This window comes from Hypanus sabinus, chromosome 6, assembly GCF_030144855.1.
Source record: "Hypanus sabinus isolate sHypSab1 chromosome 6, sHypSab1.hap1, whole genome shotgun sequence".
Classification (NCBI taxonomy): Eukaryota; Metazoa; Chordata; class Chondrichthyes; order Myliobatiformes; family Dasyatidae; genus Hypanus; species Hypanus sabinus.
In genome coordinates, this window is record NC_082711.1 from 98,507,998 (window position 1) to 98,531,293 (window position 23,296).

Here is a 23,296-nt window from a genome sequence, read left to right on the forward strand (position 1 = left end):
TTAAGATATGCCTAACATGGGAAACTATGACCATCTATTCTGTCTACACCTCTCGTAATTTAATATGACTTATGTTATTTTACAGCTTCCTTTCCTCCCAGGGAAATAAACGTATGGTTTTTTTGCCACTGTTTTACATGACATGAAATTCTGTTGTTTTGCATAAATAGTGCACAGATGTAAAATTACTATAAATTACAAAATAAATAAATAGCGCAAAAAAAAAGAGATAGTGTTCATGAACCTTTCAGAAATCTGATGGCAGAGGGGAAGACAACATACCCTGTGTGGTAAACCATGTATACCTGTCTGGACACACCCCTCTGATGACTGCTCCTGTGGCTCCTCCCACAGACCCCTGTATAAAGGTGATTGGGGCACTGCTCCTCCCTCAGTCTTCACCATAGTTGTGCCCATTTTTGCTGTTAATAAAAGCCTATCATTTTGTACTGTACTTCCAGTCTCCTAGAGTTATTGATAGCACATCACCCTATGAATCAGTATTTTCTAGTATCTCTTAACACTCCAAAACTGGCAATATCCTTGTTAATCTTTTCTGTTCCCTCTTTGCCATAAAAACATCTATCCTGTGGCATAATAAAAATGACAACAAAGTCCCAGCTGCAGCCTAACCAACATTTTGTGCAATTGTAATACGACCATCCAGTTCTTATATTTAACGCTTCAGCCTGTGAAGGCCAGCATACAATAAGCCCTCCTCGGCACATTCTCTGCTTGTGTTACTACTTTCAGGCTAGCTCACCCTTGATCCCAAGTATTCTAATCTTCCACATTAACCTACGATGCTGGACTTTATCAAAAGCTTTGCTGAAGTCCACGTAGGTGACATCTACTGCCCTGTCCCCCTCTTGGTCACCTCATCAAAAATTCAAATGTCTTATGGACAAAGTCGTGCTATCTCTAATCAGTCCTTTCCAAATGCACATAAAACATGTCCCTCAGAATCCCTTTAAGTAACTTCCCCACCATGAATGTAAGCTCACTGGCCTGTAGTTCCCTGGCTTATCAAAGCTCGCCCATCTCAAGTAAAGGTTCAATATCACTTATCCTCTAGTCGTCTGATACCTCAGTTGTGACTCAGATTATTTTTCTTCATCGCCGACCCATATTTTGCTGAATGTGACTCACTGCCAGCACTCGCTACTGAACTTCATCGTCAGGCACTGAATTGGTCTGCACTTGTTGAGGCGATCTTGCTGGGTGAGACTATCAGAGCAAAGCAGCAGAGCTTTTCTTGGGCTGACTGAGATATGAGTGCAGAGCAGGATAAACTCATCTTTATTTTTTAAAAAAAAGGTTGATTAATGCAAGGCCAAACTCAGTAACTTTGTCATCTCTCATGATTTTCAGTCTGTTTGTATAACCCTAATATTCATAAACTTTTAGAACATTCTGAAAATGAAATTAAATTGAAATTAAATTGTTAAATATAGAAAACATCATACTTGAGTTTTAAATAATTTTGGACATTGGTACAGCCTATTTAAAAAAAAGTGTAGCCTGATTTTTACTTTTCTTTGCATGACGATGAAATCTTCATTCAAGTGCAAAGGCACATGAATGCTATTTCAGGTCAAACCTGCTACAGCAGAACTTGGCCAGTTTCTGGGACTGTTTGAATTTTGTTAAAATTCAACAAAATACTATAAGTTGGGCTAACTTACCTTTGTATTTCCTGAATAAAGGAACCATATTTTTCTGTATATGATATGTAAGACTATGAACTAAAAGTACTAAATGATGGAAATATTCTTGATATCAGACAGTATCTGTAGAGAGAGAAACAGGGTTATCATTGATATGAATGAAAATCTCAGTTAACTCTGTTTCTCTTTCCACAAATGGTGCCTGACCTCCTGAGTATCACCATCATTTCATATGTTTCTGATTTCTAGTAAGTGAAGTGAAGTTTTTTTGCTTTTTATTCTGTAAAGGCACTTAAGTTTCCTTCAGCAGGGGAACAAACTGTGACTGGATCTATGCAAATATTCAGATTTTTTCAACCTCTTATACATTTCCTGTTTAGTTTAGGTTTGTCTTCTTACATCATCTGTGGACAAGTGTAGCTATTAGGTACAAGTTGCTGTGTTGGCAGCTAGCACCCTGAGTCTACAATTGTTTAATTTTAATTTAGGAGGTTTGTATTCCATTTGGGTTGTTTTTTTTTTACATGCATTGGTTTTATATGCAGCAACTTACAATTTATAGTATGGGATTTCTGATCTCATAAGCAATATTTGGCTAATGTGTGACCATTAGAAATAATAATAAATTCATCCCAATGAATGTGAGTGAGAAAGTTTCACTGACTGACAATTTCATTTTGGAAAATTAATAGCATTTCTGCATTCTGATGTGACAGGTACACACAAAGAAAAATGCTGTTCTTTTTTGTTTGCAGAGGGAAGATAGTCCTGGGTTACACAGATGCTGAATTATGCATGCGCGGAACGGGCTATCAGTTTATTCATGTAGCTGACATGATGTACTGCGCAGAAAGCCACGTCCGAAGTAAGTAGTCTTCTGGTTTTTTCCAGTGCACTTCCTTAAAAAAAAGACACCAATTTGTCCAGACACACAGGGTCAATCAAAGGATGTCAAAAACAATGAAAAGGGTGAGGATAAGCAACCAGTGGCTGTGGTGCATATTGTACCACTGTGTAGATCCAACAGGGGATATGGTAATACGAGTTGATTTTAAGGAGTGAAGTGATGAATTAGATGTCATGATCTCAAGGTTACTTGCAATGCCAAGTGCCAGTGAGTCTGTTAATGGAAGATGAATTATTGAAAGCATGGCTGAAGAGATGATGTAGAAAGGAAGGATTTGGGTTCCTGGGACTAGAATTGGTTTTTGGAGAAGGTTTTAGAAGAGGGATGGCTTATACCAGCAATCACAATCACCCTAGTGGTGAAGTTAACTGTTGTAATAAACTGGAATGACGGGGATAAAAATGCAGGAGTGAGATAGATCGACTGGTTGAGTGGTGCTGCAGTATGTTTTCATCTCAGACAGTTAGACCAAGTAGTTGATTGTCGGCTGCAGGAAGGGGAAGTCAGGAGAACACATCAGTCCTTACTGAGGGATCAGCAGTGAAGAGGAACAGCAGCTTAAGTTCCTGGGCATTGACATCTCAGAGGACTGATCCTAACATATTGACGCAGTCACAAAGAAGGCATGTCAGCAGCTATACTTCATGAGGATGTCCAATTCTTATGCACTTCAATTCCCCATCCAGAAGGCCTCAAAGCCCTCCACTACTTTCTGGACAATAGACCTCACCAGTTCCCCAACACCTCCACACTCCTCAGGTTGGCAGAACTGGTACTCACACTTAATAACTTCTCTTTCAGCTCTTCCCACTTTCTCCAGACCAAGGGTGTATCTATGGGCACTCGCATGGACCCTAGCTATGCCTGCCTCTTTGTGGGTTATGTGGAACAGTCTATGCTTCAAATCAATACTGGTACTGCTCCCCAACTTTTCCTTCGATACATTGACAACTACATTGGTGCTGCTTCCTGCACTCATGCTGAGCTCATCAATTTCATTGACTTTGCCTCTAGCTTTCACCCAGCCCTCAAATTCACTTGGTCTATCTCGGACACTTCTCTCCCCTTTCGGGATCTCTCGGTCTCCCAGCTCTGGAGATAGACTGTCCACTGACATCTTCTGTAAACCAACTGACTCCCATAACTACCTTGACTATACCTCTTCCCACCCTGCCAAATGTAAAAATGCTATTCCCTATTCCCAGTTCCTCCGTCTCCGCCACATCTGCTCCAAGGATGAGGCTTTCCATTCCAGGACATCCCAAATGTCCTCTTTCTTTAAAAATCGTGGTTTCCCTTGGGCCATCATCAATGATGCCCTCACCCGCATCTCCTCCATTTCCTGCACTTCAGCCCTCACCCCGTCCTCCCGTCACCACAACAGGGACTGTGTCCCCTTATCTTTACCTCCGGATCCAGCATATTATCCTCCGCAACTTCCGTCACCTTCAACAGGACCCCACCGCTAAGGACGTCTTTCTCTCTCTACCCCTCTCTGCTTTTTGCAGGAATCGTTCCCTCCGCGACTGCCTGGTCCACACGTCCCTCCCCACAGATCTCCCACCTGGCACTTATCCCTGCAAGCGTAAGTGCTACACCTGTCCCTACACCTCCTCTTACCACCATTCAGGGCTTCAAACAGTCCTTCCAGGTGAGGCAACACTTCACTTCTGAGTCTGTTGGGGTAATCTATTGCATCCGGTGCTCCCGGTGCGGCCTCCTCTACAGCAGCGAGACCCCACGCAGACTGGGCTACTGCTTCGTTGAGTACCTTCGCTCCGTCCGCCACAACAGACAGGATCTCCCGGTTGCCACTCACTTCAACTCTGCTTCACATTCCCATTCGGATATGTCCATACATGACCTCCTCTACTGCCATGATGAGGCCAAACTTCGGTTGGAGGAACAACATCTCATATACCGTCTGGGTAGTCTCCAGCCCCTTGGTATGAACATCGAATTCTCCAACTTCCAGTAATTCCCTCCCTCTCCTTTCCCCATCACACCTTCACTCTGTCTCCTCTTCTAGCTGCCTATCACCTCTCATGACTCTGCCTTCTTCTACTACCCATAGTGCTTTCCCCTTAGATTCCTTCTTCGCCTCTCCCCTCCCTGTTCCCCCCCCCACCTTCTTTATAGGGCCCCTGCCCCCTCCTTCTTTAGTCCTAACGAAGGGTCTCGACCCGAAACGGTGACTACTCATTTCAACGGATGCTGCCCGACCTGCTGAGTTCATCCAGCTTTTTTGTACATCTTGATACTTCATGAAGAGTTTGAAGACATTTGGTACTAAAGACTCCAGCAAATTTCTACAGATTTATCATGGAGTCTTTGGCTTATTTTACTCCCCCTCCCTCCCCCCATCCCAGTTTCCCTCTGCCTCCTCCTCCAGCTGCCTATCACTTCTTTCATGACTCTGCCTTCTACTACCCATAGTGCTTTCCCCTTACATTCCTTCTTCACCTCTTCGGCCTATCCCCTCCCTGCTTCCCCTCCCCCACCCCTTGATCTTTCCTCTGATTGGTTTTTCACCCTCCCCCCACCTTCTTTATAAGGCCCCTGCCCCCTCCTTCTTCAGTCCTGACAAAGAGAATCGACCCAAAACATTGACTGCTCATTTCAACAGATGCTGCCCAACCTGCTGAGTTCATCCAGTTTGTTTGTACATGTTGATTCGATCACAGCATCTGCAGTGTACTTTGTGTTTACTCATTTTTCCTACTAGCTGGTCATCCAGCTGCCCCTCCAGTTCCTCAACATGCTCCCCAAGGAACTGCAGCTCTGTGCACCTGGTGCAGATGTAGTTATCAGGGAGACTGGATGTCTCCTAAATTTCCCACATCTCACCCAAGGAACATAATAATACGTGCAGACCCATTCTCACCACACTAGCTATGTACTAATTAAAAAAAAACATTCTAGAAACTTACTTACTTAGAACCTCTGCCTGAGCTTGCCTAAGCCTGTTCTCATCTACGCCCATCAAAGCAAAGTCGGGCCACTCCACCTACAGCTCCTTTCTTTTTATCGGCCCCACGCTGTTTGCTGCACTGAAAAGAAGCTGAAAGCTCCCAAGCTCTTTTTAAACATCCCACTGCCTCACCAACAGAAGACCTCTAGGCATATCCAGGGAAGTTTTAAACTTATGGTTAATATTTCTGTAATTTCGGTTTTTCTACCCTTTTCTAAACTAAGATGAGTTCAGCAAGGACTTTAGCCATAAGGAAACGTTGGACACTCTTGGGTTGTTTGCTCTGGAGTATGGGAGACTGAGAGGAGAACTGATGAAAGATTAGAGATTTATGACAGTTTTTTTTCCTGCAGCATGAATATGTTGAATAACAGAGGGCACATCTTTAAAGTGAGAGAGGAAATGTTTAAGGTAGATTTACAAGGCAAAGTTTTGCTTACGTAGAGTGTGCCTGGTGAAGGGATATGCCACCAGGATCGGTTGTGGAAGTAGATACAGTAGTAATATTGAAGGAAGTACTGAAGCAAGCACGTGACTAGGCAGGGAATGGAGGCAGATAGCAAAGCATGTGCAAGCATATGGGATTAGCTTGGATTGGAATGGTCAGCACAGACATGAACATGATGCTGTCATATAATCATCACCCCAAACAGTGTCATTTGTAGATCAATACTGTCTGTTATCCTGCGTTTACCCCATTGCCCTGCAGATTGTTTCTCAGGTGTCTATATAATTCCTTTTTGAAAGCCTTCAGTGGGTCTTTTCCCCAGTAAATTTGATGAGGATCAAGGCCTTGATCGGATTAGTTGTAATCTTATGCTATTTCCTTCCGTATATAGGTCTCCTTTTTGGTCCCCATAGCCCAACCCCACTTTGTCTGTTTATTTGTTTCCTACAGTTTAGTTGTTCCTGTAAACAAATTTGGATTCGCTTTTACATGTGATATCTCACTCTGTACTCACATTCTGCCCCTCTGATCTTTCTAATTCCTTATATGCATTATCAACCCATTTCAATAAGAGAATTCCAGTGCTTCGCTGTTGCCTTTCATAGGAGGAACTGTGCTGGAGAGACCTCAGGTAGTGTGACTCACATCTTACTGGCCTTTGAAATGGCCTTGAAAACCATGAAGTTCCAGAAATTCAGAGATGAACATTAAATGTCTGAGACCTCATGGTGTATAATTTAGGTAGCTACCATTTAAAATTGAGTTTTCAAAGGCTAGCAACAGTTTAATGTAAATAAATACTAATTTTTAAGCAAACATAACCAAATGTGAATTAACTACAGGTGATTTCTACAAATAAATTGTTTAATTTATAAGTTTCAATTCAATGAAATGTTATATGGGTAAATATACCTAAATCTTGGAGAGGCTTTGCTGTCAGAAATGTGTGAAGGGGTTTTAAATTTATATGATGTGGATGAACACTGATCAATACAGTCAGTATTCACTTGCAATAGGAATGCACACACTTGGTTTATTATCTGGAACTGTTTGCAACTTCTGTGCAGTGGGGGGGGGGGTGGTGACAGAACTGGATTGTAAAATAGATGTCTGAATTATATTTGTAACTGACTTTAGTAGGTTTCAGTAGGTACATTTAATGTCAGAGAAATGTATACAATATACATCCTGAAATTCTTTTTCTTCGCAAACATCCACGAAAACAGAGGAATGCCTCAATGAATGAATGAGTTAAATGTTAGAACCCCAAAGCCCCCCACCAGCTCCCCCCTCTTACGCACAAGGAGCAGCAAAGGCCGCCTTTCCCCACCATCGGCACCCCCCACTGAACACTCAAGCGTGCAGCAAAGCATCAATAAAGACACAGACTTGCAGTACCCCAAAGACTACTCGTTCACCCAGTAATTCAACATACCACAGGTGCTCTCTCCCCCAATAAGGGAAAAAGAGGTATCCCTGTTTCACAGCAAGTAGGGAGATATAACAAACAACTCGCTGATTTATGATGTTAAAAGTCTGTTGTGTCGTTCTTTCCAAGCTTTGCGCCCGGAGAGTCGGCCCCAGAAAAGCTTAGGTCTCAAGACACTCGGCCCATGGCAGCTAACCTGCGGCTCCTGATGCTCCATGTTCAACTGCAATGCCTCAGTCAGGGGCCTGGGTTTGAATCAGCCCACTTCCTGAACTACGAAAATCCAGCACCCTGAAGGTGTGCTAGTCTTCCAGACCACACCCTTGGTATATCAAAAAGCAGCCAGTCATAAGGCTCTGAGAGCAGGTCCCATTCTCACAAAGAACCAAAGACAGAGTGTAACTCCAGGTCAGGGTCTTCAAAAGAACTTCGAAAAGGAAAAAAAAGTTATCAAAGATAGAAATAGAGCTGTTTTTGAAGATGCAAGCAAAGGAGTCGCTGTTTGGTACCATCATCACTTCACTGTGCCCCTTTGCTGGACAATACTTCCAGTGTCTCAAATATATTTGAGAATCTTGTCCTTCAGTAACACTTCCTTCTTCCTGGTTTCTGTGTTTCAGTGATGAAGAAAGGGGAAAGTGGAATGACTGTCTTCAGGCTTTTGACCAAAGAGAATAGGTGGACTTGGGTGCAAGCAAATGCACGACTGGGATACAAAAATGGAAAGCCAGATTATATTATAGCCACACAAAGACCTCTCACGTAAGTACTAAAAGAGATTTGCATTTAATTCCTCTTGTATATTAACCTTTTATAGTGAGAGAAGACACTAACTAAACCTTCAGAAGTAAAATTCTCGGGAAGAGAAAATGTGTCTAGATTAATTTTGGCTTAAATTAATGTTCATTGTTAAATAATCACCTACCCGTTACATTTTGGGGTGTCAAAACAGCACGACATGTAAAGCTGCTTCCTTATAGGTTCAGTGGTCCGGTTTAGTATTGCCTTCCAGTGCTGTTAGTGGACAGTTTATCCATTTCCTCTGTAATTACACAGTTTCCTCACATGTCCTAAGCTAATTGGTAGCTTAATTAGCCACTGTAAAATGTCCTTAATGTGGAGATGCGTGGTAGAACCTAGAAATATAGATGAGCATACAATGAAAATTAACGAGTAAATGCATTTGTTCTGAGAGATGTCATCTCAAAGGCTCAAAATACCCTCTTCATGTGACTTAAAGAAATATGGAAGCATGCAGCTGGGTCTCCCCACCTCATGTTCACCTTAAGCATTTTGCCTTTCACTCTTAACTCATGACCTCTAGTTCTTGTCTCACTCAATTTCAGTGGAAAAAGCCTGCTTGTGTTTACTCTATCTCTAGTCCTCATAATTTTTAATACTTCTATGAAGTCCCCCCTCATTCTTGTATGTTCTAGGGAATAAAATCCTAACCTATTCAACCTTTCCCTATAACTCAGATCCTGATGTCCTAGCACTATCCTTGTAAATTTTCTCTGCACTCTTTCAATGTTATTTACATTTTTCCTTTAGGTAGGTAACCAAAGCGGCACACAGTACTCCAAATTAGGCATCACCAATGTCTTCTACCAACTTCAACATAATGTCACAACCCCTGTACTCAAAACTCTGATTAATGAAGGCCAATGTGCCAAAAGCTTTCTTTATGACCCTATCAACCTGCGACTCCACTTTCAAGGAATTATGAATCTGTATTCCCACACCCCTTTTCTACTGCCCTCCATGAGGGTCCTACCCTCCCAAAGTGCAACACCTCACACTTCTCTGCATTAAATTCCATCTGCCATTTTTCAGCTATCTTTCCAGCTGGTCTAGATCCCGTTGTGAGCTTTGGTAGTCTTCCGCACTGTCCACTACACCTTCATTCTTGGTATCATCAACACATTTTACCATATTATTCTCTAGGTTGTTGATATAGATGAGAACAACAATGGAACCAGCATCAGTCCCTGCGGCATCCCGCTAGTCACAGGCCTCCAGTCAGAGGGGTAACCATCTACAACCATTGTAAATTCCACTGAGAAGCCATAGTCTAATCCAATTTATTATTTCATTTTGAATGCTGTGTGACTGAAATTTCTTGACCAACCTCCCATGTGGGACCTTGTCAAAGGCCTTGCTAAACTCCATATAGACAACTTTAATAGATACCTTGCCTTCATCAACTTTCAAGTTAACAAAAAATTCTATAAGTTTGGGTTGGTTAGACATGACCTACCATGTACAAATTCATGTTGTCTACCCTAATCAATCCCTGTCTATCCAAATACTTGTTTCCTAAGAATACCTTCTAATAACTTGCTCACTACTAGTGCCAGCTTACTGGCCTCCGATTTCCTGACTTATACTTGGAGACTTACTTGAGATAACAAAATGTTAGCTATCCTACAATCTTCCAGCACCTCACCCATGGCTAAGAATGTTTTAAATATCTCTGCTAGGGCCCCTGCAATTTCTGCACTCACCTCCCAGAGTCTGAGGGAACACCTTGTCCAGACCTGGGGATTTGTTCACCCTAATCTTCCTCAAACAGTAAACCCATCCTCCTCTGTAATTGATAAATGGTCTGTGACCTCACTGATGTTTTGCCTCACTTCTGTAGAGTCTGCCCCGAGTAAATACAGATGCAAGAACTCCATTTAAGATCTCACCCATTTCTTTTGGGTTTGTGCTTAGGTGACCACTGTGATATTCAAGAAAGAAAATGTCCCTTGCTATCCTTTCCACTTAATATATTGCTAGATTTACCTTGGAATTCTCCTTTTCTACTCGAGCAAGCTCGTGCATTCTTTTAGCCTTCCTGATTTCCTCCTCAAGTGTTCTGCATTTCTTAATACTCCTCAATTACTTCATTCACTCCTTCCAGCCTATAACTGCTATGCACCTCTCTTTTTCTTTACCAGTGCCTCAATCTCTCTTGAACACCAAGGTTCTTTAAACTTGTTATTCTTGCCTTTTTTCCCTGACTCTTTGTACTCTAATATTTTCACTTTTGAAAGCCTCCCACTTACCAGGTACTCATTTGCCAGAAAGCAGCCTGTCTCAATCCACATTTGCCAGATTCATTCTGATACCATCAGAATTGGCCTTTTTTCAATTTGGAATCTCAACCCAAGGACCAGGTCTATCCTTCTCCATTATTATCTTGAAACTAATGGCGTTATGATCACAAGATACAAAATGTTCTTCTACACAGAGGCAGATTGAGTGCCAGTGACCAACCACATTGTGTCTTTCCTCTGATGGGTCAGCACCCACCCCCCCATAGCATCCAAAGAAATATACCTGTTGTTGAGGGAGATGATAACAGGGATGCTCTGCACTGGCTCCTTGACACCTTTGCCCTTCCTTACTGTCACTGGGTGTATAGAATATACCTTAATTTCATTTTTCCCAGCCTTCAAGAATTCCATAATACAATAGGTTTGTATGTTTTATCAAATAGCTGTGTGAGAATACCATTGTTTTTACTTGAACAGGTTTCAAAGACATCGTGTAAACATTCAGATACATTTTAAATTAGTTCCAAATCGTTCTGATAACCAGCTATCTGCAGGAGGTGGATCTCAAAACCAGATGTCTTGTTGCTTCGGGGGATAATTCTCAGGTTTGGAAGATCAGCTCAGCTGGCCTCCTTATCTGCAATGCATTAGTAAGGACAGGAAGGTAACACAGGCAGTGAGATTTGTCAACAGGCTAGGTGAGGGTGATGGAGCCCTCAAATTTCCATCTAGCCCCCATTTCCTGCAAAGGCTAGAATAATTTATTCATTGGAAATTAATTCAATGCTCTTTTAGAGCACTGTTATATTAGTAAAGTGTGGACTAGAGTTCTTGGATGTATTGTAATTCTTTGTAATAACTATAGACTTTTTTCTGCTTTTTCAGTGATGAGGAAGGGGAAGAGAATTTGCAAAAACGAACTCTGCAGTTGCCTTTTAATTTTGCAACTGGAGAAGCATTACTATATGAAGGAAACTGTACAATACTTGGATTAACAGATCCTACAAGTAGTCAGATCACTCACACAACAGAAACATTAAGAAAGCAGGAATCAATAGATCCAAGCTCCCTTCTTGGTGTCATGTTAAACCAAGATAAATCACTGTATGTGTCTGATCCTTCACAACATCAAAAATGTGATCTTGAGAAGGCCTTTTTTAATGAGAGTAAAGGTACAGAATTAAGTGATGTCCATCTAAGTGGTTGGGAAGAACTTTTGTTCAATGAAGATAACAGTATTAGGAATATCAATTGCATGCAGCAGCAAAAGACATTCCCTGCTCCTGAAAATAATGTTGATATTTTGGCAAATAACATTAGCAGTGAACTTTATAACACTATGAAAGACCTTGATATAAAATTAGAAGACTTTGATCTCATATGCCAGGATGAGACATTCCTGAGGGTTCATTGGGATGAGGCTGGAGACATTAATAACATTACACTGAATGATGAAATTCTAAGTTATGTTCAGGAATCACTGAAGAGGAGGTCAGACTGCATGTTTTCAAGCTGTATGTCAGAGAAACCATTTAATTCAAACTTAGACTGCAAGATGCAGCAACAACCTCAATCACAACTCTTGCAACAGCAGCAGCAACCCCAATTTCCAACACACATGCAGCAACAGCAACCACTACCAGTGCAACACCTGCAGTGGACACTTCCAGTGCAGCAACAGCTGCCACTGCCAGTGGAACACCTGCAACAGCCACTTCCAGTAAAGCAGCAACAGCAGCTGTTACCAGTGCAACATCTGCAACAGCCACTACCAGTGGAACACCTGCAACAGCCACTTCCAGTAAAGCAGCAACAGCAGCCGTTACCAGTGCAACATCTGCAACAGCCACTTCCAGTAAAGCAGCAACAGCAGCCGTTACCAGTGCAACATCTGCAACAGCCACTTCCAGTAAAGCAGCAACAGCAGCAGCCACCATCAGTGCAACATCTGCAGCAGCCACTTCCATGGCAAAGCTTGCAACATCCCCAACAACCTTCATTTCAGCACTTACAACAGAAGCAGCCACAACAAGCGACACAACACTTGTTGCAGCAGCAACCTCAAATCCAAAAATATGTGCAGCAGCCACTTCCATCACAACATTACCAACAAGAGCAAAAACAAGCTCAAATGCAGCATTATCAGCATCAGCAGCAGCTGTGCCAGAAGATGAAGCTCATGAAAGTCAATGGCCTTCTCTCAAACTGGAACTCTGGCAGTGAAAGTCTTGTGAACGATCAGGGAAAGCAGTTTGGGTTGTCTGGTTCAGACAGCACTTCATCAGGGTTCCAGTATAAATCTGAGCTTAACGTTACCAGCTCAGCATGTCCACAAGCCACTGCATACCATCGGAGAGCTGCTGAGTTAAACCAACATTCTGACTTCAGCCAGATAGATGTGCCAGTTGATGGGTTTCATATACAGAACAGTAATGCAGTTAATGGCCTGGAGGACTACCTGGATTGCATACAGCAGCAATCAAGGAAACGAGACTGTGGTGCTATAAACCCTTCAATGGATTTAATTTCGTCACAGGCATGTTACACAGGTGCCATGTCAGTGATTCCGTGTCTAATGGAAAGTGGTTTATCCTGTATAGATACAATGCAATTCAATCAAATGGATTCAGGCCAACAGGAATTTTTACCCAAGGTAAACACTATTTTCTTATACTTTATTCTTGGAATGTGGGGTTAGCTAACAAGGCTAAAACTTCTTGCCTATCCCGAATAGTGCTGTGGAAAGTATTGGTGGAACTGGATGGTTTGTAAGGCTACTTTGTAGAGGGTCATGTTGTCATGGGTCTGGAGATGCTGTCATTGTAAGACTACATTTACTTCTATTAAATATATCAGTGAACCATTAGGATTTCATGGGAACACACTTGTGTGATTGTAAATACTTAATTTCATTAGTAGCAGCCATTATACTTGAAAAATGTAAAAAAAAAGTTCAACTTTTGGGATTACCAATGAGCGATTTGACCATGTATTCATATGAATGTCGATGAAGAGTCTGGACTTTTTGTCAGTTAACAGCACCACTATACTTCCATATTAAATCTTTTAAGTTATAAGTCTCTATTTAACTTGGTGTAAATATGACATCAATACATATTATATTTTTGAGATTTTCTCAAATGCTTTGTTTGAAAATATTTGTTAATCAGCATCTCAAAAGTTCAAGGTACAATTGATGTTTAAAACCCAGGAAATTATTGGAAACTCTTCTGCTCTCAAGTAAAACAATAAATTGGAAAAGAACATGTATTTTAGATTTCCGTTGAGTTTCCAAGTCCCTCTTTGAATGTTGTTATTGTTGCTCCTTTCCACACCTTGTGGTGCATCAGGCGACAAGCTTGCTGTTTCTTTAGCATTTTTGTCTGTTTCTTACGAGGCCAAATTTCTAGCTCGGTGCTCAATCCAGCATGGACGCAAAGCGTGTAAGGAGTTGGCTGGATTCAAACCCGGGACCACTTGCCTATGAGTCTAGTGTGGATGCCACTATGCTACTGGCTAACTAACCTCTTTGAATATAGCCATTTAATTCTATCCAGGCTATTCCTTGGTTATAAGTGCTTGAAGTATGTATGACAAATCACTTAATATCAATAAATTCAAAGGTCCAATGTTCAGTGGTGCTAGGAAGTTTGTGAACCCTGTAGAATTTTCTCTGTTTTTGCATGAATATGTCAAAGTGTGATCAGATCTTCACATGTCCTAAAACTAGATAAAAAGAACCAAAGCTGAAAGGTCTGAATGTAGATAGGTCACCTGGGCCTGATACTGAAACCTAACTATTCTCCTTCCCCTCCTATCTCTTTATTTTAGCATCTTCACCTTCCTTTTCAGTCTTGAAGAAGGGTCTCGTCCCAAAACATTGACTGCTCATTCATTTCTGTAGATGCTCTCTGACTTACTGAGTCCCTCCAACCTTTGTGCGTGTTGCTATAGGTTCTGAGAGGTAGCGAAAGCAATTGTGGAAACATTAGTCATGATCTTTGAAGAATCACTAGATTTTAGAATGGTTCTGGAGGAGGAGGCAAAAGACAAAAGATTATAGGCATGTTAGCCTGACCTCAATGTTTGGGAAGTTGGAGGGGTCAGTTGTTAAGAATGCAGTTTCAGGGTACTTGGGGCAAATGATAAAATAGGCAGAAGTCAACATAGTTTACTTAAGTGAAAGTTTTATCTGATGAATCTTTTTGAATTCTGTGAGAAGTAACAAGCAGGATAGATAAGGGAGAGTCAGTTGATATTGTTTACTTGGATTTTCAGAAGACCTTTGACATGGTGCTACACAAGGAGCTGGTAAACAAGATAGGAGACCATGGTGTTAAAAGAAAAAATACTAGCATGGATGGACAATTAGCTGACTGGTAGAAGGCAAAGAATAGAATAAAGGGGGCCTTTTCTGTTTGGCTGCCATTGACTAGTAGAGTTCTGCAGTAGCCAGTCTTAGCTTTGCTACTTTTCACATTATCTGTTAATAATCTAGATGATGCAATCAAGTGGCTTTGTACCAGATTTGCAGATGATACAAAGATAGGTTGAGGACAGGTAGTGTTGAGGAAGCAGGGAGTCTGCAGATGGATTTGAGCAGATTAGGAACATAGACAAAGAAGTTGTAGATTAGAATATAGAGGAGGGAAGTGCATGGTAAAAAGGAGAAAAGTATAGGTTATTTTCTAAATGGGCAATGAATTAAGAGTCAAAACTGCAAAGGGACTTCACAGGCCTAGTGCAGGATTCCCCGAAGGCTAATTTGCGATTTTACTTGATAGTATGGAAGGCAAATGCAATGCTACCATTCATTTTGAGAAGACTAGAATATAAGCAAGGATGTAATACTAAGGCTTTTTTAAGTATTTGAAATATTGTGAGCAGTTTTGGGGCTTATATCTAAGGAAGGGAGCACTGGTATTAGAGAGGGACCAGAGAATAATCCTGGGAATGAACATTCTTCAGAATTATTATACAAGGAACATTTAATAGCTCTGGGCCTGTATTTGTTGGAGTTTAGAAGAATGAGGGAGAATCTCATTGAAACCTACCTACTATTGAAAGGCCTAGGTAGAGTGAACATAGAACGTTTACAATGGTTAGAGAATCTAGGACAAAGGCCACAACCTCAGAACCCTTTAGGACAGCGATGAGGGATTTCTTTAAGTTGGGGTGGCGAGATTTTGGAATTCAGTGCAATGGAGAGCTGCGGTGTCCGATCCTTTGGTTATGTTTAAAGTAGCGGTTATTAGGTTCTTGATTAGTAAGGGTGTCAGAGGTTGTAGGGAGATGGCAAGTGAATGGGGCTGAAAGAAGAAATAAGTCAATCATGATCAAATGTCAAACTGGACTCGTTCTGATTGGTTTATTGTATTGTGTATTGTAATACATACCTATTATGGTCTTACCGTCAAACAGCATCATGTATCATTGTTTTTGTTTCTTTGTAGAGCAATTATCTTAATTTGGAAGGAATTTGAAATAGAAATTGCAATCTTGTACTGTTTAAGAAAATTTACTAAATGTTCTGTGCCTAATTTGTTATATGTGCATATATGATGATATCACTCTCACTCTGCACTTCTTGATGTTTGTTTGACCTATCAAGCTGCCACCAAAAGCAATGTGTAAACTGCCCAAGACACTTAGTGATCGAAAGGTCACATTAGATCAAAGAAGAGCACTTATAAAATTGTAAGAAAAGCAGTAAGCTTTGGGAATATTTCAGATATCAGATAAGATCATCCAAAATGTTCATTGGGAAGTGGGAAGTAGAATATGAAAGGCAACTAGGTAGAAATAATAGATGTTAATTGTAAGATAATTGATAGATACTGTATGTGAAAGGAAAAGATAGCAGGAAGTGTTCCGGATTCCTTACAGATTGAGATAGGAGAAATTGTACTGGAGTATTAGAAATCAGTAGAGAAGAGATTTAATTGAGAACTGGCATGCCCTTAAAGCAGAGGGCAGTGGCTGAAGGGGTGTATTCTAGCTGGAGGGGTGTGATTAAATGTGCTCTATTTGTAAATGACTTGAATGAAAATGTAGATGGCTGGGCTAGTAAGTTTGCAGATGACATGAAGATCGGTTGTGTTGTGAATAGCATAGACGATTGACAAATAATACAGTGAAATACAGATCAGTTGGAGATAGGGGTGGAGAAATGGCAGATGGAGTTTAATCCGGACAAATGTGAAGTGTTGCAATTTAGTATGTCAAATGCTGCTTGGATTAAAGAGTATGTGTTATAACATGAGATTGGACAAACTTGTGTTGTTTTCTCTGGAGCACTGGAGGTTGAGGGGAGATCTGATAAAGGTTTATAAGAATGTGGAGATGTAGATAGAGTAAACAATCATAACCTTATTCTTAGGGTTGAAATCTCTAATACTGGATGACATGCATTTAAGGTGGTAGGTTCAAAGGAGATGTGAGAGGCAAGTTTTTATTTACAGAGTGGTGGGTGCCTGGAGTAATGCCAGTGGCACAGACATTAGGGACCTTAAGAAACATTCAGATAGGCACGTGAATGTGGGAATAATATGAACATAGTGTAGGCAGAAGGGATTAGTCTGGTTGGCCATTTGATTACTGATTTTAAAAAGCAAACACGAGGTAATCTGCAGATGCTGGAAATTCAAGCAACACACACAAAACGCTGGTGGAACACAGCATCCAAGGCAACATCTATAAGGAGAAGCACTGTCGACGTTTCGGGCCGAGACCCTTTGTCAGGACTAACTGAAAGGAGAGATACTAAGAGATTTGAAAGTAGTGGGGGGGGAGGGGAAAATCCGAAATGATAGGAGAAGACTGGAGTGGGTGGGATGAAGCCAAGAGCTGGAAAGGTGATTGGCGAAAGTGATACAGAGCTGGAGAAGGGAAAGGATCATGGGACGGGAGGCCTTGGGAGAAAGAAAGGGGGAGGAGGGAGCACCAGAGGAGATGGAGAACAGGCAGGGTGATGGGCAGAGAGAGAGGAAAGAAACAAACGACAAAATATGTCAGGGATGGGGCAAGAAGGGGAGAAGGGGCATTAACGGAAGTTAGAGAAATCAATGTTCATGCCATCAGGTTGGAGGCTACCCAGCCGGTATATAAGGTGTTGTTCCTCCAACCTGAGTGTGGATTCACCTTTACAGTAGAGGAGGCCATGGACAGACATATCAGAATGGGAATGGGACATGGAATTAAAAATGTGTGGCCACTGGGAGATCCTGCTTTCTCTGGCAGACTGAGCGTAGGTCTTCAGCGAAATAGTCTCCCAGTCTGTGTCGGGTCTCACCAATATATAAAAGGCCACACCGGGAGCACCGGACACAGTATACCACACCAGCCAACTCACAGGTGAAGTGTCGCCTCACCTGGAAGGACTGTCTGGGGCCCTGAATGGTGGTGAGGGAGGAAGTGTAAGGGATGGCATTTTTGCAAGAGACAGGGTGGGAAGAGGAATAGACCAGTTAGTTGTGAGAGTCTGTAGGCTTATAGTAGATATCAATAGATAAGCCGTCTCCAGAGATGGAGACAGAAAGATCAAGAAAGGGGAGGGAGGTGTCAGAAATGGACCAGGTAAATTTGAGGGCAGGGTGAAAGTTGGAGGCAAAGTTAATGAAGTCAACGAGCTCAGCATGTGTGCAGGAGGCAGCGTCAATGCAGTCGTCGATGTAGCGGAGAAAAAGAGGGGGACGGATACCCGTATAGAGTTGGAATGTGGACTGTTCCACAAAGCCAACAAAAAGGCAGGCATAACTGGAAGCCATACGGGTGCCCATGGCTACACCCTTGGATTGGAGGAAGTGGGAGGAGCCAAAGGAGAAATTATTGAGAGTAAGAACTAATTCCGCTAGATGGAGGAGAGTGGTGGTAGAGGGGAATTGGTTAGGTCTGGAATCCAAAAAGAAGCAAAGAGCTTTGAGACCGTCCGGGTGGGGGATGGAGGTATATAGGGACTGGACGTCCAAGGTGAAAATAAGGTGGTGGGGGCTAGGGAACTTAAAAATCATTGAAAAAATTCAAAGTGTGAGATGTGTCACAAACATAGGTGGGAAGAGATTGAACAAGGGGGGATAAAACAGTGTCAAAGTATGCAGAAATGAGTTTGGTGGGGCAGGAGCAAGCTGAGACAATAGGTCTACCTGGACAGGCAGGTTTGTGGATCTTGGGTAGGAGGTAGAAACAGGAAGTACGGGGTGTGGGAACTATGAGGTTGGTGACAGTGGATGGGAGATCCTCAGAGGTTATAAGGTTGGTGATGGTATAGGAGTTAATGGCCTGGTGCTCCTTAGTGGGGTCATGATCAAGGGGTAAATAAGAGGAGGTATCAGAGAGTTCCCTAGCCCACACTGGCTTATTTTCACCATGGACCTCCAGTCCCTATATACCTCCATCCCCCAACCAGACGGTCTCAAAGCTCTTTGCTTCTTTTTGGATTCCAGACCTAACCAATTCCCCTCTACCACCACTCTCCTCCGTCTAGCGGAATTAGTTCTTACTCTCAATAATTTCTCCTTTGGCTCCTCCCACTTCCTCCAAACCAAAGGTGTAGCCATGGGCACCCGCATGGGTCCCAGTTATGCCTGCCTTTTCGTTGGCTTTGTGGAACAGTCCATGTTCCAACTCTATACGGGTATCCGTCCCCCTCTTTTCCTTCGCTACATCGACGACTGCGTTGATGCTGCCTCCTGCACGCATGCTGAGCTCATTGACTTCATTAACTTCGCCTTCAACTTTCACCCTGCCCTCAAATTTACCTGGTCCATTTCCAACACCTCCCTCCCCTTTCTTGATCTTTCTGTCTCCATCTCTGGAGACAGCTTATCTACTGATATCTACTATAAGCCTACAGACTCTCACAGCTACCTGGACTATTCCTCTTCCCACCCCGTCTCTTGCAAAAATACTATCCCCTTTTCACAATTCCTCCGTCTCCACCGCATCTGCTCTCAGGATGAGGCTTTTCATTCCAGGACGAAGGAGATATCTTCCTGTTTTAAACAAAGGGGCTTCCCTTCTTCCACCATCAACTCTGCTCTCAAATGCATCTCTCCCATTTTCCGCACATCTACCCTCACCCCATCCGCCCACCACCTCACTCGGGATAGGGTTCCTCTTGTCCTCACCTACTACCCCACCCTCTTTCTGCTTTCCGCAGGGATTGCTCCCTACGCGACTCCCTTGTCCACCCATCACCCCCATCCCTTCCCACCGATCTCCCTCCTGGTACCTATCCTTGTAAGTGTAACAGGTGCTGATGGATCAAAATAAATGGTCAACCTTTTAAGACACCAAAGTAGAATCCCATCATTGGGATTCTCTGTGCAAGATGGCCACAGAAGATTGTTGCTGAGTATTTTCAAGAGGTGGGGTGGGGGAAGCAAGGGTTATGCGTTAATGCAGGAAGAGAGCACTGGGGTAAAAGATTAGCTGATCTTATTAAATAGCAAGAGCAAGTATAAGGGGCCAAATACCCTGATCCATTTTTTTCCTTATGACCTCAATGAAAGAACATAGGAAATGGGAGCAGGAGGCGGCCATCTGACCCATCGAGCCTGCTCCACCATTCAATAAGGTCATGGCTGATCTGCATTGACTAATCTCCACCTATCTGCCTTTTCTCCATAACTTAATTCCCCTACTATGCAAAAGTATATCCAACCTTATCTTAAATACATTTACCAAGGTAGCCTCCACTGCTACATTGGCAGAGAATTCCAGAGATTCACCACTCTCTGGGAAAAGCAGTTCCTCCGCATCTTCATCCTAAATCTACTCCTCTGAATCTTGAGGCTATGTCCCATAGTTCTAGTTTCACCTACCAGCAGAAACAACTTTCCTGACTCTAAATTATCTATCCCTTTCATAATTTTATGTTTCTATAAGATCTCCTCTCCTTCTGAATTCCAGCAAGTACAGCCCCAGGAAACTCAATCTCTCCTCATAGTCCAACACCCTCATCTGTGGAATCAAACTGATGAACCTCCTCTGCACTTCCTCTAAAGCCAGTATATTCTTCTTCAAGTAAGGAGACTAAAACTGCACACAGTACTCCAGATGTGGCCTCACCTGTACCCTGTACAGTTGCAGCTCAACTTCCCTGCTCTTAAATTCAGTCCCTCTAGCAATGAAGGCCGACACCCCATTTGCCTCCTTGATAGCCTGCTGCACCTGCAAACCAACCTTTCGTGATTCATGCATGAACACTCCCAAGTCCCTCTGCACAGCAGCATGTTGCAAATTTTTACCATTTAAATAATCTGTTCTTTCATTTTTCCTTCCAAATTGGATGGCCTTGCATTTACCAATATTGTACTCCATCTGCCAGACTCTTGCCCACTCACTTAACCTACCTGTATCTCTCTGCAGACTCTCCATCTTCTGCAAAATTTGCTTTTCCACTCAATTTAGTATCATTAGCAAACTTAGATACACTACACTCGGTCCTGGAATATTAATGAATATTGTGAACAATTGCAGGCCCAGCACCCAGAAAGTAAAGGGGCTGTCCCTACTAATCAAGATAAATCCATAACTACTTGTAGGGCATGAACTTGTTCTGCTGAACCGTCCTGTATATTTATGAAACTTGTGTCTGAGATTGAAGATGAAGAGTAATTGCTTTCATTTGGGAAATCGCGACTTTGGATGTAATCCAGCATCTCAGTGAATAGGAAAAGAGAGACTAGAGATTGAGTTCATAGTGTTGGAGTTATAAACAGGCCTTGATTTGAAGATTAGTTTACTTTGTTGGAGATTGAGGGGTTGTGACCAGAAGGGCCAATCCTCTTTGTGGCTTTTGTGCTTAATGCTTTGTGCCTCAGTAGACTGGACATCGTGTAGATGCCAAGATTTTCAATGGGGGAGGGGTAGAATCTACCTGTGGCAGACAGAGCTCCAGACTTGAGTTGTTCCTGGTCTGTGCTTGGGCAATGTGAGTTACAGAAGTCTTCAGGTTCTTGATCACATGTTTACATGTTTCAATGTTGCAGTCTTTTTCTGCACAAGTACTTCATAACAAGAGCGAAGGAAAGGAAAATGTATTGATAAGAAACAATGTTGGCATTTGCATGTGGATCTGACAGAATGGCAAGGCATCTTGTGGTTCTGGAAGTTATAGCCTGCAGTCATGGTTTAGGAGCTTGACAAGGAACATATTTGTTTGGCAGAAGACAAAAAAAATCTTCCCCTTTAATTTGCATATTGAACATAGCCAGTACCATAAGATTGCGTAATTCACTCTACTCACCGTACCTGTTATTTTTGTTCATCATGTTAGAGAGCAAGTAGCTTCTGGATAAGAAAAATCTCACATCAGTTAGGCTCTGCAACCACCAAGTCACAACCATCAAGGTCCTCAACCAGTGCTCTAGATCTGTGTCCCAGGCAGGTCCATTACCCCTTGCTTCAGATGTGACTCCCACTCAGAGTCATGGCTTGAAGTTCAAGCAGGCTATATTATACTGGTGGCCAAGAAGAATGTGATAACCTGCCTCAGTGTCTATTGTTCAGTAGCACCTATGTCCTCTGTGATCAAAAGACCATAAGTGATAGGGGCAGAATAGGCTATTTGGATAATCAACACCATGGCTGATTTATTATCCCTCTCAATCCCATTCTCATGCCTTCTCCACCCTTACAATGAGCTGCTCCCACACTGTTTTTGTAAACTCCAGCTCAAATGTTCCTCATACGTAGATGCTTTCAATCCTGGGATCATTCTCATAAACCTCCTTTGGACCCTCTCTTATGCTAGCACCTCCTTTTGTAGATAAGGAACCCAAAACTGCTCACCATATTCCAAGTGCTGTTTGACTAATGCTTTATGACGTATCAGCATTACATCCTAGCTTTTATATTCTATCCCCCTCATAGTAAGAGTTAACATTATATTTGTCTTCCTTACTACCATCTCAACCTGCAAGGTGACCTGCAGAAGGACTTCCAAGTCCCTTTGCACCTCTGATTTCTGATTCTATTCCCCATTTAGAATAGTCTATTTCTTCTACCAAAGTCCATGACCATATGCTTCCCTGCACTGTACTCCATCTGCCACTTTTTCTATTTTCTTAATGCATCCACATCCTTTTGTAAGCTCCCTGATTCCTCAACACTGCCTGCCCTTCCACTTAACTTTGTATCATCCGCACACTTAACACAAAGCCATCAATTCCATCTCTCAGGTCATTGACATATAACATGAAAAGAAGTGGTCCCAACAGTGAACCCTGGAGAACACCAGCAGTCACTAGCATCCAAACAGAAAAGGCCCCTTTTACTCTCTCTCTGCCTCCTGCCAGTCAACCAATCTTCTATCCATAAAAGTATCTTTCCTCTAATTACACCATGGACTCTTATTTGGCAACTTCACCTGCAGCTCCTTGCCTTCTGAAAACCATGGTGATGAAGTGGTTTGAGAGATTGTTCAGGAAGCACATCAACTCTTGCCTAAGGAATAACTTGGATCTGCTCCCATTTGCTTATCATCACAACAGGTCAGCAGCAGATTCCATTTAATTGGCTCTTCTTTGTATACAGCTTAGTATTCAACAGTCATCCAATCAAAGCTAATCAGAAAGCTCCAAGACCCAAGCTTTGATACCTGCCTGTGTAACTGTGTTCTCAACTTCCTCACTTACAGATCCCAGTCAGTACAGGTTCATCACAAGGCTATGTGCTTATCCCCATGCTCTACACCTATGATTGTGTGGCTAAGTATAACTCCAATGCCGTATTTAAGTTTACTGCTGTTGGCCAAATCAAAGATAGTGACGAATTGGCATATAGGAGGGACATTGCCTAGGAACAGAAAAGTCTAGTAAAAATGGTGAATA

At 42.3% G+C, this 23,296-nt stretch overlaps 1 protein-coding gene across 2 annotated transcripts in view; it reads left to right on the top strand.

The window, feature by feature from the left end:
- The window catches only part of LOC132395716 (aryl hydrocarbon receptor-like), a 186,136-nt gene that overhangs the window by 156,805 nt on the left and 6,035 nt on the right, over positions 1 to 23,296 (top strand). For both annotated transcript variants that reach the window (XM_059972662.1, XM_059972663.1), the window contains 3 exons: positions 2,423 to 2,532; positions 8,043 to 8,184; positions 11,349 to 13,116. In XM_059972662.1, coding sequence (XP_059828645.1) covers positions 2,423 to 2,532; positions 8,043 to 8,184; positions 11,349 to 13,116 — 2,020 coding nt within the window. The remainder of the gene's footprint in view (positions 1 to 2,422; positions 2,533 to 8,042; positions 8,185 to 11,348; positions 13,117 to 23,296) is intronic.